Raw genomic sequence first — 26,316 nt, forward strand, 5'->3', positions numbered from 1 at the left:
CTTTCCACTTACACAAAGTTTAGTGGCAAAACTGCACCTCCTGTGGCTGGAGATCCCCTCAGGAGACAACATCCCTCGGGAACAGGGAGATGGAAACATTTGTATGGATGGAAACAACACGGGAAAGGCCAAATGTCTTTCTTCCCTGTCCATTTTCCTTCCCCTGCCAGGAAGTGGGATGCTGGGTTATGCCGGTGATCCCACCCACACTGCCTTCAGAGGGATTTCAGGGCTGAGCTTGTGGAAGACTTTCTGGGGTTTCTCTGGGTATTCCCACTCTGGAGTGAAGAGAGCTTTGAGATTTCAGCGGGATGGGGATTGCAGAGGGAATATCTGCAGTGGGGGTGGGGTGGGTGCTGGATTTATCCCAAATTCTTACCTCCAGTTGCTCACCCTTTCCCACTCAGCACTTCTGAGCTCATTCCCACAGGATGCTGGAAGTGCCAACGCTCTGAATAATCCCAAAAACCATTAGAGGAGAGCAGGGACAGCAGCTCCTTCAAGGGCTGTTAAACACAGGGCTGTGCATCCAACCTCCAGCTCAGGGAGCTGCTGGATCATGGGATTCTGGAAACTGCCAGGGAATCCTGAAGGCACCAGAACTCCGGGCTTGCCCTTGGAATGCTTTTGATCCCAAGCATCTGCCACAGGCCGCTGTCAAAACTCATCACTCATCCCCCAAAACTGCAGGAAAAGGTGAAGGGGTTTTATAAGGTGGAATTAAATGAGCAGTGCTGAACCAGGACTGGCAGAACCTTGTTAATTAATGTGTTAATTACCTGTGGATATCTTGGCAAGCCTGGACTTTGAGCTTCACTTGGAGAAGCTTTACAAGTGGACCTTCAGGAGCTTGGAGGAGAAGAAAACCTTCCTCGGATGTTTGTGGAGGCTGAACCTGTGCTGTCCCCTCGGGTGCAGTGGAAGGCAATTAATGAATTAATTAATTAATGGCCTTGTCACACTCGGAGCACTCGGAGTTTTTTGCAGTCCCCATCAGTGAAAGGTGAATAAATTCAGGCAGTAAACTGGTGGTGGGACAGGGTGAGGTGGTACCTGCTGAGGGCAGCAGCAGGAGCTGGCGTTGGGTGTCTGGATGCACAGCCATGGATTTATCCACTGCCCACGGATACACGCAGCCAGACTGGGAATAAAACCAATTTATCTCATTCCCAGGAATCTCTGGACCTGGTTTGGGGAGGTGAGGGCTGGTAACACCAGGGCAGGAGCCTGGTGACATCCCCTCATCAAGAAATAAATACAATTGTGAATATACAATGTTTTTTTTATATATGTAATTGATCTGGTTTTTTATATATATTATTTATATGTATATTTAACTCTACAACAGACGACTTTCAGTCCATTTCATAGAAACACTCGGGTTTGGGTTGGAGGAGACCTTAAGGACCACGGACAAGGACACTTTCTACTGTCCCAGGGCGCTCCAAGCCCCATCCAACCTGGCCTTGGACACTGCCAGGGATCCAGGGGCAGCCACAGCTTCTCTGGGAAAGGGTGCCAGGGCCTCCCCATGCTCATCATCAAACCCTTTTTCCTCTGTGTCTAAATTAAATTAGAGGAGTTTTTAATTTAAATCTAGGAGTTCCTTCACCTCTGGAACGTGTCCCAGCTTTGTGTGACACATCAGAGTGGCCCAGCACACAATCCTGGAGACAAGAGCAAGGAAAATCCCAACCCAACCCCCATGTCCGTTTTGTCCCTCTTGCAAAGCTGACCCTTTATCCCACATCCATCTTTCTTTGCCCTATTCCGTGATCCTATTCTGGCTGTCGGGCTCATCCCTCGGTCTCAGTGGGCCCCGATTTGAGCAGGGCAGCTAAAATGACCTCACCAAAAGGCTCTGGCCATCCCTGTCATGGCAGGTGGTGGTCACAGTGCCCTGACCTTCCTGGGGAAGTGTCTTTAGAAGTTCGTCCCAGAGGCACGGGTACGTTTGCTGCCTGCTGAATGATTTCAAACTCTTCAGTGAAATCAGCTCTTTGGGGTGACGCTGAAGGAAGAGTCAGAGCCTTCGTATGGAGTTCCACAGGAGGTTTTTTTCAGCGTCTAGCCTGGAGGAGTGCAGCTTCCCCCAGGCCAAAGTGCCTCAGGGAACTGGTGTTTATATAGGGACGGCAGGAGGTGGGGTAAAACATCTGAGCCAATCGGCTGAGGGCTTCAGGGGACAACCAATCAACTGAGGGATCAAGGGAAGGACCAATCAGCAAAGGGATTAGGGGGGAAGCAAAGAGGAAGGGCCAATGGGGGTACAAAAGATTTGCATAGCTGTTGCAAAGCCTCATGGGGGGAGCATGTTTCCTCACCATGACAGCAAGAGCTGCCTGCCAGGGTTTCTCCCTGTCTTGGGTTGCAATGTGTAACCAAAACTGTGTATTCTCTTTGCTGTCTGTTGAAGCTGGTGGGGGAGGTGTTTTTCTCTTGTGTAACCTTTTCTTTATTTCTTGTGTAATCTTTTCTTCCTCATAACTCTGGGCGGGAGGGGGTGGGTGTCTTCTGTTAATGGGCAGCTGTTCAAACCAGCTGGGGCCGTGTTCTTTATCCCTTCCAGGACCCATCCTCCCTCCAGGGGATCTCTGCTGTCCATGGGCCGTCCAGGCTCACTGCAGGGCTGATACAATCCCATCATCCCATGGGGAGAGGCTCCACCCAGGGGGAGGAGCCCAGCATTCCCGCCTGGATCAAAGCTGGGATCCAGAACAGCAGCACAGCCTGTGTGCACTGGATTCCCAGAGGGAGCCCGGACCCATCTCAGCACCACTGGAGCCTTCTCCAGGATCATCTCTGCTCCAGCAGAACCACATCTGGCACTGCAGGAGGACTGGATTGGGCTGACACCAACACCCCGACCAACAGGGGGTCAGGTCAAATTCTGACTGTCAGGATTTCTAGGATTTTTGTCTGTTTGTTTTTTGTAGCACTACATTTGTATTTTAAATATTCCTAGTAAAGAACTGGTATTCCTATTCCCATGTCTTTGCCCAAAAGCCCCTTAATTGCAAAATTATGATAACTTGGAGGGAGGGGGTTTACATTCTCCATTCCAAGGGAAGCTCCAGCTTTACCTGGCAGAGACCGGTCTTCCTAAACCAAGACACTCCCTTAGGGAGTTGTGTTTATATCCTGTCCGGCAGGGGAGCGTGTTCATATTACTGTCTGATTTAACAGCCTCCACACATCCCCACATCCCACAGGGATGCCCTGGGAGGACGGGAGGGAGCAGGTGGACGCTGAGCTCCAGGAGGAGCTGAGCCCAAACCAGGAGGTGGCTCCAGAGGAAGCCGCAGACGTGCTGGAGCTGAGGAAGGAGCACGAGCTCCTGCTGAGCAGCTCCGCGGCCTTCAGAGAGCAGCTGGGCCGGGAGCTGCAGGGCCTGGAGGAGGTATGGAGACACAGGGGTGCCGGGAAGGAGGGAAGGAGTCTCTGGGCATCAGCAGCTCTTCCCTGTTGGAACCCTGAGAATTTTAGATGTTCTGTGCTGCCAGACACTGACCCCCCCCCAAGCAAACACTGCATTTGACCTGAGGCCATGGAAAAGGCTCCCAAAATTGAGAGACAACACTGGGATTGTGGGTGTGGAGTTTGAATAGAAGTGTGTGATAGCACAGGGTGGAAAACTTAAAGGTTTTAGACTATAGTAATATATATAAACCAAGATGGAGGATTTAGGGTGGAGGCTGAGTCCTTTTTTTTCACCTTCTTCTTCATGGGTCTGGGTGGTGTTTTGTAATTGGATAGAAAAATCCTCATTGTGGGCCACGGGTGGTTGGTTATTGGGTTAAAAGTCAAAATAATCGAGGTGTCATTTCTTAATTGGACAGTTTATTCTTAAAAGGCCTTAAAGAGAGAGAGATTGGGGCCATTTTTAGTTTGTTAGCTTGAAGTGCTGTAGAACTCATGGTTTGTGAGACTGTAACATAGATAAGAACTAATAAACATCTGAGTCTGAACAAGAAATACTGTCTGGTGCATTCAATCACAACTCTGGCAAAAAAAAAAAAGAAGCTAAAATGTGACACTTCCCTTTGCTCTGGGAAATGGTGAGATCTGGGAGAAATTCCAGGAGGAAAGGTAGGGAAGGGTCTGACTGTGGGGCGCTGGGGTGTGGGGTGCTCTGGGGCTGGCTGAGGAAGGGAAAGGGACAAAAGGGGTCCCTCCAGAGGGAAAAGCAGGACCCAGGGAGAAGGAAAAGGGGAGAAAAATGAAACAGAGCTGGAAGGACATTGAAAAGGAAAATATAAACCTGTGGAAGGGCCAATAGAAAAGGCACTGGGTGTTTCCAGGATTCCCTGGGAGGCTGGGGAGAGCCTGGCACAGGGTGCCCAGAGCAGCTGTGGCTGTCCCTGGACTCCTGGCAGTGCCCAAGGCCAGGTTGGACACTGGGGAGCAGCCTGGGATAGTGGAAGGTGTTGGAACAAAAGAGGCTTTAAGGTATCTTCCATCCCAAACCATTCCAGGATTCTGTGGTTTTCCATGGATTTGGAAGGGAAAGGGAGAAAATGAAACTGAGGAGCTCAAGAGTCCCCTGCAAGAGGATCCTTCAGCATCCCTGGCTCCCATCCCTGAGTGGATGGAACTGGATGGGCTTTAAGGTTCTTTCCAACCCCAACCATTCCATGATTTTTGGCTACTGAGCTTTACTGACTCCATTTGGGTTGCTGTGACTTATTGCATTTCTGCAGAGAAAATCTCTCCTTTAAGTTCTGGAACAAATAAGCTGGTAAAGCTGCCTCCAGCATTTACCTTCTGCTAAAATATCTGGGATTTTATGGTTGGTAACTGAGGAAAAAAGGGAAAAAATAAGCCAAAGGAAATATCCTTAACCACACAAGAAACCACAAACCCTAAATCCAACCTCCATTAGCTGCAGAGTTTGCTGTATTCCCATATCTGATTTATTACACTTGGAAGTTAATCTGGAAGCCCAAACTCCTGAGGTTTGTTCCTGCCAGCTCCTGGCGAGGAATTCGGGCACTTTGTGACTGTTCCCAGCTGTAAAACACCCTGGGAGAGCGACAAATACATCTTTATTAAGTTTTTTGAGATGAAAGGCACCGTTGAATACATTATTTTAATGCCCTGTAATGAATAAATGTGACTTCCCACTAATACAAATTAATTAATGAGCATTTCCATTTCCGAGCCTTAATCTCCAATATTAAATGTTATTAATCCCAGCAAGTTAGAGCAGCACATGCATCCATTTAAATGTTTTCCCCACACCCCAGTGATAACACCTTGGCTTTCTCTCCCATATTAATCACCCTCCTCTAAGCCAGCTGTTCTGGGAATCACAGAAATCCCTGCACTGGCAGCAAGGAAAAGTTGATTTCTCCAAAGGGAAGGACGGCACGGCTGGGACACCGGGAGGCCAAAGGCTCTGATTTGGACATCGATATTCCTCCAGAATTCCAGGATCCCAACACATGTGGAACTGCAGGCAGCTCCCAGCAGCTCTGTGCTGCCTGCAGCTGGACTGTATCCCTTTTCCTGGAGCCTCTGGAGAACCCCTTCCAGCAGCACTGTCCCATCAGTGTCACTGGGGATGCTCCCTGTGCTGACAATGGGGACAGGCTTGGGGGAGGCTTCTGGCTCTAATTAAAGAACAATTAATAAATGGGAAGCTCTGGACAGAGCTGGTGGGGTGGGATGGGATGTGATGGGATGGGATGGGATGGGATGGGATGGGATGGGATGGGATGGGATGGGATGGGATGGGATGGGGTGGGGTGGGGTGGGGTGGGGTGGGGTGGGGTGTGGCAGAATTTGGAGCATTGCTGGTGCTTTTGGAGATGAGTATCCATGGTTAGAGAGGCTGGGAGAGCTGGGGGTGTCCACCTGGAGAGGGGATCTTAGAGCTCCTGGCAGGGCCTGGAGGGGCTCCAGGAGAGCTGGAGAGGGACTGGGGACAAGGGATGGAGGGACAGGACACAGGGAATGGCTTCCCACTGCCAGGGGGCAGGGCTGGATGGGAGATTGGGCAGGAATTGTTCCCTGGGAGGGTGGGGATGGAATTCCCAGAGCAGCTGTGGCTGCCCCTGGATCCCTGGCAGTGCCCAAGGCCAGGCTGGACACTGGGGCTGGGAGCAGCCTGGGACAGTGGGAGGTGTCTCTGCCCATGGGTTGGAATCAGAAGAGCTTTAAGGTCCCGTTTAACCCATTCCATATTTCTCTGAAATCCTGTGGGGTGGACACCAGGTCCTCAAGGAACTCCACCACTTGTGGAGAAGAGGGTTGGACACTTCCTGCAGTGACACATTGCATAGAACCAGCAGGTCTTGGTGGCCTCTCCAGACTGATGGAGACTTTTCTGCTCATGGCCAGAATTTCCTGGACACTCCACAGGAATTTGCTTGCTGGGGCAGTTGGAAGTGCTCTGAGGGGACACCTTGCCCAGGGGAGGGTTTTGCGTGCCCTGGCCCTGGGGACATGCAGGTGGCATTTGGCCAAGGTAGGACAGTTGCAATTCCGCCAACACCCTGCACATGACAGCCACCAGGTCTCTGCTGTGCCTCATTTGCAAATTTATCATCTCTTGCTTCTGCCTGAAGTGCTGCCTTAAGAGCAGCAATAGTTTTTGTAATATATTGTGAACTTTTTTTTTCTCTACAAATTTTGATCATTTGATGTATAGAAGGTTGTGGATTAGGTAAAGCTCTATTTGTTTACATTCTTCATTAGCATTAACAGAGGCAAAATTGTGAAGCAGATAAAGACAGGCCAGGTCATCTTTCCATTGTCTTTTTATTGCATTTATCAGGCGATCTACAAATGTAAGAAATGGCTCTGATGTTCCTTGCTTTATTTTTGTGTAAGTCTTTTCAGGGGCTCTTACTGACTGAGTTAACAGCAGGGCTTTGCAAGCAGCATTTTTAATGTCTTCATGACTTAGTGGTTCCCGCCCTGAGCTGACACCCCCTCTGGCATCCCCAACTGGTAAAGCTAAAAGCGGCTCTTCAGTTAAAGTCCTTTAAGGTAGGACAGCTGCAATTCCACCAGCATCCTGCACATCAGAGTGACGAGGTCTCTGCTGTGCCTCGGGAGGGTGAAGGACTGTGACGTGACAGTCGTGGGTGGGAGACAGAAATCATGACTGGAGTCCTCTTGGTCATGAGACAAACACCTGTTTTATTGTTCACAACTCTCTAATGTAGGGAGTTCAAAACTCCAGGTCTAGACACTGAGTGGTCCGAGTCTGAGCCCTGCCCAGCTCCTTGAGCAGTGAGATGTCTGCTCTCTGCACTGACCATGGCTGGCTGAGGTCTCTGCACAAACCCTCTTATCCACCTGAGGACTTCTAGAACGAGCCAGGTCAGCCAAACTGGGCTTGCCATGACCGGATTCATTTTGTCTTAGCTAAAGCCACGCTGTGACAAAGGACAGGACGTTTGATCCCAGGGTGGTGACAATCATCCCCTGCCAAGCTCCGAATCCCGCTGCTCCTGCTTCCCACAGGCCAGCCTCGGAGCCATCATCTCCTGGGAGCAGCAGGTGACCCTGCTGATGAGCTCCATGGACAAGGTGGCCAGGGTGGAGGAGACCCTGCAGGCCTGCCAGGAGCTGCTGGAGTGTGAAGCAGCAGGTGGATCACATCCCCTGGGAAAACTCCCTGCCGCTTCCAACAGGACGGGGCTGATGGATGAGATCCTGCTCCTCACAGTGTGGGGGTTCACAAGGACATTAATCTGCAGCTGCTGAACCTGCTGGGAGAAACTTCCGAGGAATTTTAACCACTGAAAGCTCTGATTGCCTGCAAGGGCTGTGGAGCTCCTCTGGCTGGGAAATTAGGGATGGTGTCGATAAGGTAAGGATGGACTGATAAGAGCTGGGATGTGCAGGACCCTCACCATGGCCCAGAGGGGTCTCTGGAAGTCCTTTTCCAGGGCAGGATTAGGAATGACAAAACCAATTAGTAATTTAATAGCCAAAAATCATGACCTGGGAGTGCCCAGGAATGGATGTTTCCCTAATTATTCCATTAATTGCTGGGCAATACCATGCTGGAATTGCCCAGCAATTCATGAACTAATTAGAGGCAGAGCTTGCAACACCAGGCCTTCCCCAGCCACCACTGCAGCTGTTCCTGTGCAGAACATTGTTTTTCACGGGGACTTCCATGGATTTCCTGGCGGACACAGCAGCCGCTGCTGAGGGCAGGAATCAGCTGCTCCAGGCAGAAACATTCCCAGTGGGATGAGAAGGGATGAGAAGGGATGAAGAGCTGGCGGTGTTTGCAGCTGTCCCCTCTGGCTTTGTTGCTGACCAGGCTGCCCTGAGCAGGGAGCACAGCTGATGCCCAGCCCCGGAGCAATCAGAGCCTGCACGGCTGCAGCAGAGGCTCTGCCCACCTCCACGGATGTTCCTGTCTATCCCAGGGAGGAGGGAGCAGGGATTTCTCCCACGGGATCACCCTGCCAGGCCTGGGCAACACCTCTTGGAGCTCGGAAAGGAGCTGGGGAAGCTGTGGTTGGAAATCGTGGTCGGTGCCGTCTGTGCTCCAGTGTGGAGAGACAACAGTTCATTGTGGATGAAGGATGTGGGAGTTTTTGGATCCCTGGAAATGTACAGGGACTTGATCCTGGCAGGAAATCCCAAGTTTTCCTTGTGGTGAGACTGGGCGTGTCTCCTTGGCTGAGGTCAGACTCATGGATTATTTTTATTTTTTAAATGTTATTTTCCACTCCTTGTCTGTATTTCCTTGGTACCACAGGAAAGCTTTTGCCCCTTCATCAGCTTTTGGGTGGATTTATCTCAGGACTTCTGTCTGAGTTCCCAGCTTTCTGAGGTGTGTGAGTCTGCAGCTCCCCGAGATCCCCTCAAATCCCAAAATCTATATTTTTTTTTCCCCCTTGAGGTTACTGGAAGCTGCAGGCGGTGGCTGAGCAGCTGCTCCTGTTTGAAAGCCTCAAGCAGAACTTTGGGAACTCCTTCATCAACCACATCACCAACATCTTCGAGCTGCAGGTGGGCTTCACTCCTCATGGCAGCTCAAAATCCTGGGAAATTGGAATATTCCGGGGAAATCAAGCCAGCAGTGCAGGAGGTGCCGCTGTGACAGGATTTTCCCAAATTGTCTCTCCAAAGAGGTCTTCCCACACACCTTCCCCTTGTCCCTCAGTCCTCAGATTAATTTTCCAGGGATGTAGGAGAAATCCATGTGTTGGAATTCTAGAAACTTAATTTTTGGGATTTTAGTATATAGTAATGTGTGTGAATCAAGATGGAAGATTCTGGGCGTTGTCTGGGTGCTTCTTCTTCCTTCTTCTTCACCTTCTTCTTCCTTCTTCTTCATGGGTTTGGGTGGTTTTCTGTGATTCGGTGGAAAAGGACCACACTGCGGGCCTTGGGTGGTCATTGGTGGGTCAGAAATATAAATAATACAGGTGTCACCTCGTTATTGGGTGATTCGTGCTTAAATAACCTTGGAAAGAGTTAGATACATCCATTTTACCTTCGTTTTCTACCTTGTTAGAAAGAGCTCACGACTCATGAGTCTGTAAATACTGTAAATAGATAAGAAATAATAAACATCCAAGTCTGAACCCAAAATCTTTGTTTTCCATGTTATTCATCCTAACCTTGGCAGAGAAAAAGAAACCAGAACTGTAACATCCGTGCTCCCAAAATCCTTCTGGTGAGATTCCTTAAGTCATTAGGCCTGGAGATTTTCCGTTTAGGTTTTCTTATGATATTTTGGGGCTTGTTGATCTGTTTGCAACCTAAAATCCCAGGATAAACCCCAGTCCTGTGATCCTTCGATTAACACCTTCAAGTACTGATCTGGCAGTTTAAAAGATTTGATGGAGAAGATTCCTGTGGGCAGCAATCCCACAGATTTCCTTCCGTGAAAAGGAGCAATTCCCAAATCCCTACTTCCTTAAATCCTCAGTGTTCGGTTTCAAGCAGTGGTTCTGGGAAGGGAGCTGTAGGATTTCCATCCCCGGAGATTTGCAGACCTTGGCTGGGCACATCCCTGAGCAAACTTTTCCGTCTGCCCCACTCCAGTCCCACCTGACAGCGTCCCAGCAGATTTTCAAGGTTCTTTAATGTTAATTTTTTTCCATCATTTCTGTCCCTTCAGGGCATTTCCCAGGCCCCTGCTCTTGGTCACCCCATTGGCACTGTGGCTGCCCCAAGCCATGGACCCCACCACGAGGAGCTGCAGCCCCACACCCCCCTCATGGCCTGGCTGAGGAGCATTGATAAAATCTTGCACAACTTCTCTGGACACGCTTTGTTAAAGCAAAAGGTTTTAATAATGACAACAATAACAAACATAGTCAAACAAAGACATATAAGTCGAATGCAGTGCAGAGAACACTCTTACCCTGGCTAAGGCAGCCCAAAAAAGCGATTGAGCTCCTTGGTCTTTTTAGTGCTTGATGGTCTCGGTGGGATATTTGGCACCTTGCCCAATGAAATTGGCTTTGAGGTGCATTTCCAAAGCCTGATCCGTGCTCCTGTGCTGGGCCAATTACAATGAGAAGGTTGTGGAAAATTCTAGTTTAACTTCCACACAAGTGCAAAGGTAAGCCAAACCTCTTTTCCTTATGTAGAGACACCTGCTCAGGTGTGGGGCTGCACTTCCACAGAACGTGAACCCTGTTCTGCCCAGGAACCTCCCCAAGGTGTGGCTGACACCCTCAACAAACACTGTGAACCATTCCCTGGGAACAGACAGGTCCAGCTGGGGGATTCCTGATGGGACCTGGATGTCACCAAAGCCATGAAACCCCTGAGCTTCCAGAGTTCAGTCCTTCTGGGAATGTGCGGCCAACTTGGAGCTCAGTGCCCAACAGAGAGGTGGGGGGTAGCAGAATTGTGTTGAAGTAAAAGGTCTGAAATGCCCAAATTTGGCCTTTTTGCTCTTTCCTGGACTTTTCTCCCCATTCCAGGTCTATTCCCAAAACCTTGGCAGATTCTACGAGGGGGAAATCAAAGCCCTGTATGAACAGGGCAAAATCTCCCTGTCAGGAAGAAGAAAAGGAAGTGAGTGATTCCAAATCTGCCCTTTGTGCTGCTGGGCAGGGTTTGCTGGCACCCAGGGCTGGTGACAGTCACCTCCAGCACAAGCGGCTTCCCCAGGCTGGGTCCAGGACTTTATTCCCTGGGTCTGCAGTTGGCAGGATGGGAAAAGCCAACTCTGCTCCACACCAGGCAGTGTTTGGGAGAGCCTCAGCTCCATGAATTCCCCAGTTTTGTTCAGCTGCTCCTCAGAGCCAAAGTTTTTGTGTCCTTCCCTGTGCAGGGCTCAGGAATGACCCAGTGGTGGCTGGGATCGTGTTCCAAGGAGCCACAGGAGAGAGAGGGGGATGTGGAAAAGCCTGGGAAACAAAACCTCTTGTCAGCTGCCTTCTCCCTGCCTCTCAAAGATTCCCAGAGTTCCCACTCCATCATTATCACCTGAAAAAACCCCACCAGGTTTTCTCTTCCTTTGCCTTCACCTACTCCAAGGGCTGGAGCTCCTCTCCTGTGAGGACCCGCTGGGGTTGTTCAGCCTGGAGGAGGCTCCAGGAAGACCCTACAATCCCCCCATCCCTGGAAGTGTTCCAGATCATGTCTTGTCTTCAGACAGGGCTTGGAGCAACCTGGGATAGTGGGAGGTGTCCATACACAAATGCATGTCTTTGCATATTCCAGAGACACCTTGGGAATAACCTCCCCCGGCCTCTTCTCCCATGAGAAGCTACTAATAATAGTCTAGTCTAATTTAAAACACTCCTCAACACAATTTACTCCACCCTTGTTAACTCTAGTCACACTAATTCCTCCCAAATCATCAAAAATGTTCAAGGTCCTGGCCCATAAAAGGTAAGAAAACTGTATTCAGAGTCCTAACTTTAAACTCTAACGCTCCCATGCAGCCACTACGTATCTTTGCAGACATTCAAGTGTCACTTAGAAGTTCTGTGAGCTTTGAATTTCAAATTCTGGGCACGAAAAGGGTGTCCCATGGCAGGGGTGGGATGAGGTGATTTTTTGGTCCCCCCCAAGCCAAAGCATTCCGTGATTTTATGATTCTGTAACGCCTGGTCCATATTTCCTGCAAGATTCCTCAGACACTTTTCCCTGCAGGGGGAAGCCTGTCCCAGAAGACAGAGGGAATTCACAGCAATATTTGTGGGATGATTTCACACTGAGCTGACCGTGGGGCCGTGTTGTCCCAAGGTGCTCATTTCCACCAAAATCGCTGGGTCTGACTCAAAACATTCCAGTCAGGTGTTTCTGAAGATAAAAAGAGAAACTGATCTGTCTCCTCTGGTAATTTTTTTATGGCCCACAAGTCACATTTTCCATCAGCTAAACAAAGGGCTGTAATGGAAATTTCCAGGCCAGTTTGGCCCAGTTTGAAGGTCAGGCTGGTGTGTTTTGTCCATCAGAGTCAGCACCTCCAGCTCTGCACCTCCTTCATCACGGGTGCTCAGATCCCGAGCCAGGGGATGGAGCTGAAGGAAGGGAATGGGGTTGGTGGCTCCCACTTTTGGGGCTCCTCACACCCAAAACATCCCCAGCAGCCCCTCCAGCTCCTCCTGCCCAGCGTCACTTCCCCTGGGAAAGACACTCGGTGCTGGGAAAACAGGGCACCTCCAAACCCTGGGATCCAAGCAGGATGGGGAGGGCTGACACAAACACCTACACAGCAGTCTGGGGAAAAAAAAAATGGGGGAAAATTTCACCGAAATACTCCTAATGGCGCCTCACTGGCCACCACTGGACCATTTATGGAAATAAAGTTGTTAAATTAAACAAAAGGTGGTGCAGGGCATGTGGGGCAGCCAGTCTGCCCCAACCCCTTCCATAAATGTTAAACTGGAATTTCCTTCCAGTATTTTATCTGTCTTTATATCCTGCGTGACTCTATAAACCAGGAGTGATTAAACCCCAGGAGAAAATCCTTGGAGGGCTCCAAGGTGTTCCTGCTCTGGTAGAAATCATCCCAAAGTGTCTGCCCGGAGCTGGGGTTGCTCCACGGGCAGGACAGGGTGAATTTCCTTGTCCTGGGATGTCCCTGCTCTGCTCCAGAGCAGCTCCTGCCTGTCTGGGACAGGAAGAAGCCCCAGGCTGGGCTGGGATTGTTCAGCCCATCCTTGATGTCAGCAGAACATTGGAACAACATCCCTGTTCGTGAGAAAAGGGGGAATTTTTAGCAAGTTGTCCCCACAGAGGTTGTGGCACCTTCCCCGGGGCTGGCGGTGTCACAGCCGAGCTTTCTGTGCCGTCCTGGGGGCAGAGCAGGGGAAGGTGACCCGTTCCCGGCTCCAGGACGCGGCCGGAATTCCCAGCCCGGCTCTCGGGGCGCTCCCGGCTCCCGGAGCCTCCTGCTGGAACATTCCTGCAGGACCGGCTGCTCCCGGGCTGTCGTGCAGGGCAGGGCTGGCTTTGCTGAGGTTCTGCAGGAACCCCATCCAAGGTCTTTCCTGCCGTTTGTCCTGCTCACGGATGGAGCCCAGGCCATGAGGAAACCTGCCCGAAAACATCCCTCATCCCTGCTGGAAAATGTCCCAGTGCAGGTCTCCAGGCCACTTCCCTTCTCCTGATCATCCCAGTAAATTTTTTGGGTTGATTCCCTGCCCTTATAGAGGATTTTATTTATGGCACCACTTGCTGATTCCTTCCCTTACGTTATGGGAGAGTTCAGAAGGCAACCTTGAGCTTTTTCTAATTAATTGGGAGCCAGTAATTAAATCCTTTCTCATTTTCCCATTCCCTTGTAAATTTCTTTCCCATTTGCTGTTGGAAGATTTATATTTTTTTTCCTGGTTTTGCCACTTCCCAGCCGGTGAAATTATAATGTAATGGTGAGGAAAAGACTAGGAAGCAGCTCCTTAGTTTAGTCCTGGTTTTAGCAAGGCTGGGGTCGTGAGCAGGACTGGCTCATCCCTCATCCCTGCTCAGCCTGGAGCTCCCAAAGGGAAAAAAACCCTGCAGGGAGTGGTTCAAATAGAGTTATTTGGGATACTGTGGCTGATGGGCCTGACTGCCCCAGAACTTTTGGAATAAGGGAATGATTCCTATTTTTAGGATTAACTAGGAAAATATCTGGATGTTTCCCCACTGATTCTTTTTGGGGAGTATAACAGGAATTTTTAAATGCATCTTTCAAAGGGTTTTTTCAACTTTTCCGCTCGAGCCAAGCCCCAGTGGTAAAACTGCCAGTGTTGGAGAAATATATTTATTTCCAGGTGAAAGATTTTAATTTTAAAAGGGCATTTTTTGAGGAAAAAGCCACTCCCACCTCCCCAGGATATTTTTTTATGGCAATTCACAATCAAAATTAAGCACCAAACAATTTTCCTGAGACTTTTGCAGGCTCCTGTGCTGATCTGCTGTCTTATCCCCTGGGATTTTCCACAACTCAGCTGTCAGGAGTAAGCAGAAGGCAGCAAAGGGATAAACACCTCAATCAATGAAATAAAAAGGCAGTTTAATAAAACAAAAATAATGAAAAATAGGAAGAAACAGGTGAGAAGGCAGATTTAAAAAAAAGGGAATTTCATCCGAATTCCTCATTTATCTGAATGCAGCAGGAAAAGATCAATTCATGCATAAGGTCAGACACAAAGAGACATTAAAGACTTTAAATACCCAGGACTCCAGGAGATGGAGAATCCAAGAGGGATGGGATTTCTGACATCCCACACCCTGTGCAGGTCTGCAGGAAACTTAGGAGAAGCCGATGGGGACCAGGCAGCAGCCCTGGGAAGCAGGGAAAGGCAGGAAGACACCCCAGCCGGGGGGAACATTGGCAGGGTAAGGAGCTGTCCTGGTTTAGGGCAAATTTGGGAGAAAACCCCTGAACAGGGTCCCTCTGGAGAGCAAACCCCAACAGCCCCTCCCCAGAACTGGTCCAGGGAAAACCTCCTCGGAGAGAAGTGGAAAAAACTATTTATTTAACAAGCCAAGTGCCCACAAGCATAAAGAACGAATAATATGAAACAAGAAAACTTCTCCTTCTGGAGTGAGATGCCAAATTGAGAAAGTCCTTGCCGTGGGTGTAGCTCAGCTCTCTCAGTCTCTTATCAGTCCCAGTCCCTACGGGGCTGCTGGAAAAATTCCGAGGTCCAGGTCCCGGTGGGCCGCAGGTGTGAGCTCCCGGAGCTCTTCTGGGTTTTCCAGTCCAGAGTTGCTTTAAACAGTCCCAAGGAAAAGGAAAAAAACCCAAAAAAACCAATCCAGGGAGCTTGTCTGTCTCAGCCAGCTAAAACTAACTAAGAGCAAAGCAGATGTCTGTGCTGCAGCCTGCCTGAGCCTCTGCCGAGCACACAGCAGAGAAGGAGCGTGTAGGAGTCGGGAGCTTTCTCAAAAACAAACTTGGCGCTTCTCCTGCTCCCCTGCTTCGCTCTCAGAACCAGTCCTAAAGGCACGGAACTCAAGGCACAGCACAAACAGATGACTGGGGACACAGGCGTCATAAAGTCACCCAAGGACAGGAGCTGCGGGTTCCTGAGGTGTTCCATGTCCCACCCCACCCCGTGCTCCCTGTGCTGCCCGACGTCCCCTCAGGTGCACACGGACCTGCTCCCGTGTCCCCAGTGAATTCCAGAGGGTTTCCAGGGCAAAGGTGGTTTCTAAGCAGGTGTTGGAGCAGGTGCTGAGCGAGCTGCAGCCCCTTTGCACCTCGGAGCAGCAATTCCTGCAGGAATTCTCCTGGCTGGGCTGCGATTCCATGGAGCTGCAGGTGCTGCAGGTGAGAGTGAGCACCGTGTCCTCTCCAGGCCCATTATCCAGCCTGGCACACCCATTATCCTACCTGAGCTCTCCTGGCCTCTCATCCTCCAGGAATCAGCCGTGGGAAGCTTAAGAGGAGAATTAAATGGAATTTAATTCACAGCTCCAGGAAAAGCAGGGGTCTCTAGGCAGCGGAAATAAATCCAGGGCTCATTTTCCTGCCTGAGGGAGAGCAGACAAATCATCATTTGGTGGGTTTAGATGGGATATTGGGAAGGAATTCCTCCCTGTGAGGGTGGGGGTGGTGCTGGGATAGAATTTCCAGAGCAGCTGTGGGTGCCCCTGGATCCCTGGAAGTATCCAAGTGTCCCAGGCCAGGCTGGATGGAGCCTGGAGCAGCCTGGGGCAGTGGAAACTGTCCCTGCCCATGGCAGGGGTTTGAGTTCCATCCCAAACCACTCTGGGATCCTTTGATAAGTTCCACTCCGATCTTTCTTTGGGGATCTGCCACTAAGGGAGGAGAGCCCAGGGCACCTTCAGAGGACCCTCCTGGCGCCAAGACCCAGAGCCAGTACGTGGGTGACGGGACGCACTGGGTGCTCTGACAGGACCTGGGCTGAAGTGTCCCCTCCCAGTTAATTCCTGACCTCTTCCATGATTCGGTTTGGTTTGTAAGGCCAGAAGACACCACAACCCAACTGCTGAGTGAGATCTTCAGCTGCCTGGAGCCGGAGCTGAGGGCATTTCTGGATATCTGCAACAAGGTTCGCTCACCTGCACGTCCTGGTGACCTTGGGGGACGCCGTGTTTGGGACCCGGGGCTCTTCCTCCACCTCCCCACCCGTCCTTCCTCCACGCCCTCCCAGGGAATGTGTTGCTCCTGGCCAAGAGCATCGTGAGTGTCCATCGTGGGAGGAAGCCCAGTAGACCTGAGTGATGTTTGACCTCTTTCAGAACCTTCTAAACAGAATCCCAGGATCATGGAGGCTGGAGAAGACCTCCATGATCACCGAATCCAAGCTGTGCCCCATCCACTGGTGCTTGTCACCAGCCCAGGGCTCTGAGTGCCATCTCCAGGGGTTCCTTGGACACCTCCAGGGATGGGGACCCCAAACCTCCCTGGGCAGCCCCTACAGCAGCACAGCTCCATGTCAGCCTCAAACAAGGAATCTCACATTCCTTGGAATCACAGAAGACATTGCAAATGGAAGAATCATTCCCAAACCCAGTTCCTTGCCTTGTTCCCTAGCCTGTGCTCCACCAAAGGAGGTCACATCTGAGGGTGCCACGTCCTTGTGTCATTCTCAGGGGACCTTGTGCAAGGAGATCGAGGAGGTCAAGACTCCCCGCAGGATGAGAGGGGGGATCCTGCCCTGGGCAGCTGCTCCCAGGAGTTCGTGGCCTTCTCCAAGGAGGTGTTCTGGACATTCCCAGTGCCAGGGGGAGCTGGACAAGGCCCAGCTCAGGTTGGCTAGCAGCATCTTCAGCAGCAGTGAGCAAGGCTGGGTGTTCCTGTCAGGAAATGTCCCCCTGCAGCTGCAGGAGTGACCAGCTGGGCCACCAGGGAAGGGTGGGAGCTGCCTGTGCCCTGGGCACTGAAATCTCTCTGCCAGAGCAAGATCCTGGGAGCACCAGGCAAATTCCAGGTGTGGCAGGGTGGGAGCTGCCTGTCCCCTGGGCACTGCCTGCACCTGAAGCCCCTTTTCCTGAGCAGGGCCCTGGGAGCACCAGACAAATTCAGTGTGTGCAGCGTCTGTCACAGCAGAGTGGGCCTGGGGGTGACAGGGCTGATAGACACAGAGGCTCAGCTTTGGATCCAATTCCAACATCTCCTGCCCCACTATGGAGCCAGAGCTCCTCATGGATCAGACTCCTCTTACAAGGTCTTGGGAGCCAAGAAAAACTCCCCCTAAAACACCAAGGGGTGTTGGTAGGGAGGCAGGGGTTGGGAGAGCGGGATGGGGAGCTTCCAGTAGATCCCTGTGTTGTCCCAGCTGGGTCCCTCACTCCCTGTCAGTGGAAATATCCTGTTTTCCTGCCTGGAGAGGACCTGAGGGGCTGCAGAAGTCACAGCTCTGACTACAGATCACGAGGTGGTGCAGAGGGGCACCTCCCACCTGCGGGTGACTCTGGGGTGACCCACTGATAAATCCATGGATACGGCCCTGCCAGGATCCGGGAATGTTTGCAGGGAAGCAGGTCAGGCTGGGAATCACGGGCAGGGATCAGGATCTGTGTTATAATTAGTCCCTCTGAGGTCAGATGGTTCACGTGAGCCATCCCAAAGGCACATCCCTCCTGAGAGCCTGCAGGGGCTTCTCTCCACACCTGCTCCCCTCCCTCCTTTCCAGCCTGCCCTCAGCAAGCCTGGAGGTGAACACGGATGTGGTGATGCTGGAAAATTCCCACCAAATCCACAACCTGCTGTGCCAATAGAACATCCCTGCCTGGAGGACGAGAAGAGGGAAGGCAAGCACACGGAGAAATGAATCACCACGTACACGGGCCAGAGCCTGGAGAGGCTCAGGGTGAGTACAGGACCCTGGCCTGGGCCCCCGAGGGCAAGGGCTCTTCCCAAAACTCTGGATTAACTGGGGTTCACATCTCCCTGCCCTGAATCCAGTCTGGGATTACATTACTTTGTTGCCACAGGAAATGAGAGCACCTGGATTTCATTCTGCTCAGGGATTCCCCAAATCCTGGCATGGCCTCCTCCAGCTCTCCCAGTCTGAGCACAGACACCAAGGGAAGGTGCAAAGGGATGTAAATAGTGCAGGAGCCCATTCCTGCTTCTCGGAAACAGTCTGTACATTTAGGAACTCTAAATCCTTGGGATCTAGGGTATTTCTCTGCAGCCAAATTGCAGCAGGAATACCCAAACAGGTTCTTGGGCTGTATGAAGAGACAGGAGGATGAAGGAAGGGATCATTCCCTTGTTTTACAGCAGATGTGGAATGTCCTGTCCAGTGTTCCCTTCCCTGACCGCTGCTGGGTTTGGCTGTGCAGTCCCACCTCAGCAGCACCACAGAATCCCAGGCTGGAAGGGATCCCAAAGGATCATCCAGTCCAAACCTTAGTGAGGAGGTCGCTTGGATGAGATTCTGCAGCTCCCTGTCCAGGCACATCCCGTAAGCTCCAGTGGTGGGACTCTATCACATCCCTGGGCAGGTTTGATTGATTGTCCCAGCTTGTTCTCACTGGAAAAAAATTCCTTGTATCCAGACCATGTGATGAGCCCTCCTTTCCCACTCCTTCCTCCTACTGACAATCCAAACCATGTGGGGATTTTTCTCATTTTCCTGCTGCCTTGTCCTCATGCCCATTTCCAGGTGGTGGACCAAGACACAAGGGGGACAGAATTCCAAAGCGTTGGTGGGAAACTTGTTCCCAGTTTGTTCCCAGTTTGTTCCCGCTCCCACTCCGGTTGCGTGCCGGCATCTGGCAGACCCCAGTTCTTTCTTCACAGCTGCCTGGGCTGATCCATCCAACACTTCCCAAGTGGCTGCTCCGTTAACTGAGCTAAGAGCATCTGGCTCTGCTAACTCAAACAGACATTCCCTCCTTCCCAAGACCACGGCTCCCTGCTCCTTCCCTCTTCCTAAAACGTCTCACAGATGGAGCTCAGCTGGAATTATTTATGGGACCTGTTACTTCCAATTTGTTTCCAGTCGTTGCTGTCAAACATTTGTTGGCTTGGCTGGAAAATCAGCTCCGTGTCTCATGCTACCTGAGCTCTGCTATGGCGCCAAATCCTCCCTTTTCCAAGGGGAAGGATCATTTTGTTGCTCACAACAAAGTGAGTGGGATCCGAGGGCACCTGGATTTCCCCAAATCCTGGCATGGCCTTCTCCAGCTCTCCCAGTTTCTCTTCACCAAGAGAAGGTGTAAGTAATGCAGGAGCTGATTCCTGGTTCTTGGAAACAGTTCATACATTTAGGAACTCAAAATCCTTGGGATTTAGGTTATTTCTCCCCAGCCAAGTTGCAGCTGGAATATCGAAACAGATTCTTGGGCTGTATGAAGAGACAGGAGGATGAAGGAAGGGATTGTTCCCTTGTTTTACAGCAGATGTGGAATGCCTTGTCCAGCTCTGGCAGAGATGTCAGGAGAACTGAGAAAATTCAGGTTTTGCTTTACACCTCTGCAGGTTCTGGGATCCCCCATCCCCACCTCTGGCTCAAAACTTTCTGTGAGGAGAAAACCGGGGGGAGCATCAAGGAACTGGAGGGATTTTCCAGCACTCCCATTGCTCCACAGGCCTGCAACTTTCAGGAATGCTGCTTGTTGAGCAGGGCGGGAAGAGAACCATGAAATTCTCTGAACTCTGCTTTCTTGGAGGATAAAAATCTCCAATACTTCATTAAACATTCTTAAATTCTTAATTTCAACTGAATTAGACATGGGAGCTGAGGGCAGTGCTCAGGTGTCAGCCCTGATGCAGGAATCCACCTCAGGATGGCTCGTGGAATGTCTCCTTCCCTTTCCAGCGTTTCTTTGAGGGGGTCAAAGCACACGTGGCTCAGGGGGTGAAGGAGGAGGAGCTCAGCTTCTAGCTGCCCTACAGCAAGCAGGAACTCTGGAAAGTCATCGAAAAATATCCTGGCAAGGAAGTCAAAAGAGCCCTGGAGACCCTCCACAGGACAACTCACAAATGTCTGTCCCCAGAGGAAAACCTTCTGCCAGTAGCTGGGGTGGGATGGGTGTGACACTGGGATGGCTGGGATCCTGGACTGCAGCGCCTGTGTGGCTGCAGGGGCAGGGGAGGGAGCTGAGGTTTGCTTTTCCAGGTGATGTGGCAGCCCATGGAGCAGGGGCTCTGGTTTTCCAGGTGGTGTGGCAGCCCATGGAGGAGGGGTCCTGGTTTTCCAGGTGGTGTGGCAGCCCATGGAGCAGGGGTCCTGGTTTTCCAGGTGGTGTGGGAGCCCATGGAGCAGGGGTCCTGGTTTTCCAGGTGGTGTGGCAGCCCATGGAGCAGGGGTCCTGGTTTTCCAGGTGGTGTGGCAGCCCATGGAGGAGGGGTCCTGGTTTTCCAGGTGGTGTGGCAGCCCATGGAGCAGGGGTCCTGGTTTTCCAGGTGGTGTGGCAGCCCATGGAGGAGGGGTCCTGGTTTTCCAGGTGGTGTGGCAGCCCATGGAGCAGGGGTCCTGGTTTTCCAGGTGATGTGGCAGCCCATGGAGCAGGGGTCCTGGTTTTCCAGGTGGTGTGGCAGCCCATGGAGCAGGGGTCCTGGTTTTCCAGGTGATGTGGCAGCCCATGGAGCAGGGGTCCTGGTTTTCCAGGTGGTGTGGCAGCCCATGGTGCAGGAATTCATCCGGCAGTACCAAGAGTGTGAGGAGCTGCTGTGTGGGAGCAGAGATTGCCCTGGACTTCACCAGGGAGAACTTGCTGAGCTACTTCAACTCCATCCCCATGTCCAACATGTGGGGAAATCCCTCTCTGGATGTTGGGAGCAGCTCAGGAATCCTTGTCTTCAGCCACACCTCCGAGGAGCTGAACACAAAACCATTCCCAAGCTGCATATTTGGGTTCCTACCCTGAACTTAATCCCAAAGTCCCTCCGGCTTTTTGGTCCTGGACGAAACCTCTCTTGGGGAAGTGGAGTTGTCAGATCCAAACCACAACTTCCCTGCTCCAGGAAACCATTTTGCCACTAGGAAATCACCCCCCAAGCCTCAGATTTCCACCAAAGGGAGTGCTGGTGCCACAGCTCCTCAGCAGAACATTCCCAATGGAAAAACGTCTTCTCTCCAGGGACTTTCTCCTTTTGTCTTCTGGAATTTCAGTAAGCCTGCGCTAAACCAGAGGGTTAAACCACATGGAGACACTCCGAGTGTGAGGTGTTCCCACATCCAGGTATCCCAACAGGCACCTCTGCTCCACAACTCTGCACTGAACTTCATCCAGCAGATGAAAGTCCAGAGCTGTAAATATTAATGGATTTATTGCTTTTAGCTCAGATTTACTCACATCTTAACTGGAGTGGAGAAATGTGCAGTTCTTTGATCTAAATGTGCAAATCCCTCAGGGAATTGCCTGCTCTTAACCCACTTTCTTAGGAATCTTCCTAAACCAACTCACCAAGTTATCATCATGCTGTTTCTGTTTCTTGGGGTGTTCACGGGGCTCACATGTTGTCTGTCACAACCCTCTTCCTAAACAACTGAAGAGTTTGAACTCCTTGATATTTGCCTCACGGGACAAAGATGATTTTAGTTATTTTGCATGTTAGAAAATAACCCTGGAGGCAAGATTCCCTGTCCATTGCCAGGGAGGTGGAGGCTGCTGTGGCTGCTTGGACAGCCCCTCTTCTCCACGGATATCGTGGCTTCTTCAGTAGGAGCTTTAAGCCAGGACATAAACCCGACTTTCCCTTGTAAAGGGAAAAATCCACTCTTTTTCTGGGATTTTTCAAGCAGTTGGCCTTTGGGTCAAGGTCCACCTCTGCACGGACCAATGTTAAGAGCTCCCGTTTCCAGTCTTATCGTTCCCTCCCTTTGTCCCGTGACATGGCTGCTCCCAGCAGGAAGAGGACGGTCATAGGAAACGATCCAGTGCTGCCCTCCGGCTCTGCGTCCCTCTGGAGGTAACAGGAATTCTTCAGCCCCCTTTCCTTTCAGTTTTTGGCTCAGGGGCTCACCTGGGAGGGGAGGGCAGGAGGTGGGACAGGAGGATGCTGCAGTTTGAGAGGATGCCTGGAGTGAAGGGATTTGCAGAGGGATTGAGCCAGGGGCCCCCGAGGTTGTGGAATACCAAACCCCAGCAAGGAGGGGCAGGGGTTCCTCTAGGTCTGTCGATGGCTCCCCCATGCCTGGTGCAGTCACTGGGCACGGTCCAGGCTGTGCCATGGAATGGGATGATGGATCTTGCTCCAAACAGGCTCCTCTGGCTGCAGTGAGCAGGGATCCTGGTGAAACTGCACCCGGCTTTATGCTCCTGTGACAGTGGGGCTGTGGGATCTCTGCTCACCAACCACTTCCCAGGCAGAATCACGGGATCATTTAGGCTGGAAAAGCCCTCTGAGATCACTGAGTGCAGCCATTCCCCCAGGCCTGCCAGCACCTCCCTAACCCATGTCCCTAGAAGCCAAGGGCAGTGCCAGAGGATCTGAACCCAACCCAAGCCACCAGGAACCTCTGTGGCCCCAGGCTGGTGAGTCCCCACACCCTGGTACTGCGTCACCCTGAGCCCCTGGCCTCACCCTCTGCCTGGGGATGACTTCTGGCAGCTTAGAGACAAATGGCAAAAAACGTCCTCAGATGTTTTCTGCTGCTCTGCCAGGCCCCAGTTTGTCTTCACTCTCTGTCTCCACCTGGGTGAGTGCCCACACCTGGGAGGACCCCAGAGGGGCTGGAGGAACACACACATGGTCCCATCCTTGGCGCACACCAAGGGGTTTGTGTGTTGGCGTCTTGGTGACATCAGCCCTCAGCGATGTCACCCGGATTGTCCCCAGCCAGGGGCTCTGCCAGGCTCAGGGGACACCAGATGCAGACCAGAGCCTGAGGCTCTTGCAGGGAGGAGGGTTTATTGCTTCTGTACTTGTGCCACCTGCAGGACAAAGGAAAACCTGGGTGATCCCCGCTCAGCCCTCGGCTCTCTGGACCATTTTCCATTTCCCTGAATAGCTGGATGCTCCTAACTTCCATATTCTCTGGTTTCCCATGCCAGTTCCCAGCCCTGAGAGCATGGCTTGGAAGGAGGAGGGCACGAGCCCACCCCCGTGTTTCATCCAGCGCCTGGACCACCTTGTGCTGACTGTGAAGAGCATTGAGGACACTGTGGCCTTTTATTCCAAAGTCCTGGGCATGGAGGTGGTGACTTTCAAGGTAACCCTGATCTGCGTTAGCAGGACTCCACCAGGTCCCCAGGGTTTCCAGGACTGCTCGGGGGAGTGGGTGCTGAAGGTTTCCAGCCCAGGAAGTCTCCCTTACTTTGGCCTTTTCCTCTGGGAACAGGGAAATCGCAAAGCTCTGCGTTTTGGCCACCAGAAGTTCAACCTGCACCAGGCTGGGCAGGAGTTTGAGCCCAAGGCTCGGCGCCCGGTGCCCGGCTCTGCAGATTTTTGCCTGATCACAGCAGCACCCCTGGAGAAGCTGCAGGAGCATCTGGAGGTGAGGCAGGCCCAGGGTGATCCCAGGGCAGTGTCATCCCGGGTGACATGAATCCAGAGCCTCTAAATGACACTTCCCTGGGGAGTGCCAGGCTGGGGGAGGAGGGCACGATGATGACATGACCATCAACCCCCTGCTCTCCTGTGTCCTCCAGGCCTGTGGGGTGCCCATTGAAGAAGGTCCCGTGGTCAGGACTGGTGCTCTGGGCCCAATAATCTCCATCTACTTCCGAGACCCCGACGAGAACCTGGTTGAGGTCTCCAGGTACTGCTCAGATGTGGCTGCAGGCACTGAAGGGAAGCCCTGACCACAGCCCGGGCTCTGCCTGGGCCCCAGCAGGAGATGGGGTGCACAGGCCAGGTTTGGCTGGCCAATTTAAACGTCCGAGCTTTAACCGGACAAACCTGGGACAAGCCTCAAATCATAGCCAAAATGTAGTGCTGCAAGGACATGGAGAGTTCTCCCAAGGCAGCCTGCTCTGCTCTGGGTGTCAATCCTGCTTTTATACATCTCCATCACAGAGACTTCATGGCTTTCTGGAAAGATCTGTCCTGCTGCTGCTGCACTGCAATTGTTGGGACATTTTCCCTAATTCTTGCTGTCCCTATTGCTGCAGTTGAAATCCTCATTCCTGCACTGTCCACCTGTCACTCCTCTCCTCTTCAGAGTCACTTTTCCACACCTGGAAATTTCTGTCTCCCTTTCTCTCATCCTCTTGCTTCTTGTCTCAAGCTGCCTGGTGCTGGTGGCTCTCCCACCAAGCCAGAGGTTTAAATCCAGCTGTGGCTGTCCAAACACACTCCGTGCCTGGGATTAGGGAATTTGGCCTCAGTGTGACACTCAAACACTCCTGAAAGTGAACTTCCAAGTTTCATCCTCAGCTCTGTATCAATAATTATGGGGTTTCTGTCACTCAGGAGTGGAAAAAGCAGGGGTGAGGAGCCTACGTGAAGAGCAGAGTGTCAGAAGTCCAGGAGTTCGCCTGGATTTATGCAGGGATTGAGGATGATCTGACTCTGACGGCACCTTGTTACTTGTGGGACTGTCCTAAGATTTCTTCTTCCTTTAGTTATTTAAAAAGCCATTTCAAAGTTATTTAAAAAGTATAAAACAATGAAGGACGTGGAGATTCTCAAGCAGAGCAGTTCCCAGGCTGGCCACACTGAGGTAGCAGCGATATCCTCACGGGAAGAGTGCTGGAAAGGAGGGAGGCCTCTTCTGACCTCTACAGTCCAAATTCTCTATAAAATTGAAACAATCTCTGAGTCGTACTCGTTTTTCCTTGCTGGAATTTCGTGGGGCATCCAAAATTCTTCATGGTGCGAAAAAAGGCAAGGTCACGAAATATTCAGTGCTTTGGATGATCAGAGGGGATGAGCTGGTTTCCATTGAGTCGTTCGTGGGAGCTAAAGACAGGAATGCCATGGGAGAAAGCCACGGGCATCTCCTCACCTTTATCTTGTGAATGGAGCTCCGGGAATGGGATCCTAGGGAGGGATCCCAGGGGGAGACCCCCGGGAGCTGAGTCCCCTCGGCCCCGGCGCCCGCGGAGCGTCCGGCGGCTGCTCTCCAGGGTGCTGATGTCCCCCGGCCGCGTCCGGATGGCGTGGGACCCACGGAGGGTCCTGCCCACGGGAGAGGATCCTGCCCACGGGAGAGGATCCTGCCCATGGGAGAGGGTTGGTGCCCACGGGGGAGGATTCTGCCCATGGAAGGGGGTCGGTGCCCACGGGAGAGGGTCCTGCCCATGGGAGAGGGTTGGTGCCCACGGGGGAGGGTCCTGCCCATGGGAGAGAGTCGGTGTCCGCAGGAGAGGGTGGGGAGGGTTAATCCCCATGGAGCAGAGTTGGTTCCCACGGGAGAAGGTCAATCCCTACCAGAGAGGCCAAAGCCCACGGGAGAAGGTCGGTACCCATGGGAGAGGGTCAGTCCCCATGGCAGAGGGTTATGTTCCCTCCACTGGAGCCCACCTTGGCTCTGTCCCACACATTGATCCCGTTAAGTGCTGAGCTGCTGGCTGGCCTGGAGGACACCAGCTCCGTGAATTTCCCATTCACCAGAGGGTGAAACGTGGAATGACACTTTTGGGGATCTCACACCTGACCCGGACCACAGGAAAGCCAAAATGTGTCATGGAAATTTAGCAAGTATCTGGAATGCATTGCTGATGAAGGAACTTCTCTTGGAGTGATGGTGTTGGAGCACCGGAGGCTTTGCTATCTGCTGGTTGTTGTTGTCTCCAGGAAAAAGAACCTGTGGGGCTCAGGGCTTTGCCCTGGAGAGAGCCCTGGCCACAGGCCATCATTCCAGCCGTCCCTGTCCCAACCTCTGCTAGGTTCCCCATCTATGGGAAAAACCTCTGTATTGTGAGTATTCCAATTAAAACTGATGGTTTACATAGTGCAGCATTAATTCTTCATGGAGAAAATTGGTTTAATTCAATTCTTTATTCAGCAAGATTCATTGTGAATATTGGGCAGTGGGAGAGAGTGGATTAACAGGTGGGAAAGCAGTTTTC

The 26,316-nt window shown here is 51.9% G+C and overlaps 1 protein-coding gene and 1 pseudogene across 2 annotated transcripts; both read left to right on the forward strand.

The window, feature by feature from the left end:
- The first annotated feature begins 311 nt into the window (after nucleotides 1–311).
- Nucleotides 312–21,225, forward strand: LOC136300142 (exocyst complex component 1-like; annotated as a pseudogene).
- Nucleotides 21,226–22,186: 961 nt separating this feature from the next.
- GLOD5 (glyoxalase domain containing 5) lies at nucleotides 22,187–24,207 on the forward strand. Of its 2 annotated transcripts, XM_066202663.1 has the most exons (4): nucleotides 22,187–22,270; nucleotides 23,356–23,513; nucleotides 23,643–23,798; nucleotides 23,953–24,207. In XM_066202663.1, exons 2-4 carry the CDS (start codon nucleotides 23,373–23,375, stop codon nucleotides 24,103–24,105), a joined length of 450 nt encoding a protein of 149 aa, XP_066058760.1. In that variant the 5' UTR covers nucleotides 22,187–22,270; nucleotides 23,356–23,372; the 3' UTR covers nucleotides 24,106–24,207. The 2 variants fall into 2 exon arrangements, with proteins under 2 accessions (XP_066058760.1, XP_066058758.1); XM_066202661.1 differs by lacking the exon at nucleotides 22,187–22,270 and having other exon boundaries at nucleotides 23,349–23,513.
- The last annotated feature ends 2,109 nt before the right edge of the window (nucleotides 24,208–26,316 follow it).

Source organism: Chamaea fasciata, unplaced genomic scaffold (assembly GCF_029207755.1).
Source record: "Chamaea fasciata isolate MVZ Bird 193981 ecotype frontalis unplaced genomic scaffold, bChaFas1.0.hap1 SCAF_22, whole genome shotgun sequence".
In the NCBI taxonomy this organism is placed as follows: domain Eukaryota; kingdom Metazoa; phylum Chordata; class Aves; order Passeriformes; family Sylviidae; genus Chamaea; species Chamaea fasciata.

Bases quoted from the DNA above. Each gene is read 5' to 3' on its own strand.
- GLOD5 (XM_066202661.1), top strand. From the start codon at position 23,349: ATGCCAGTTCCCAGCCCTGAGAGCATGGCTTGGAAGGAGGAGGGCACG. The intron at 23,514-23,642 runs GTAACCCTGATC...CTCTGGGAACAG, and splicing joins TGGAGGTGGTGACTTTCAAG to GGAAATCGCAAAGCTCTGCG. The intron at 23,799-23,952 runs GTGAGGCAGGCC...TGTGTCCTCCAG, and splicing joins AGCTGCAGGAGCATCTGGAG to GCCTGTGGGGTGCCCATTGA.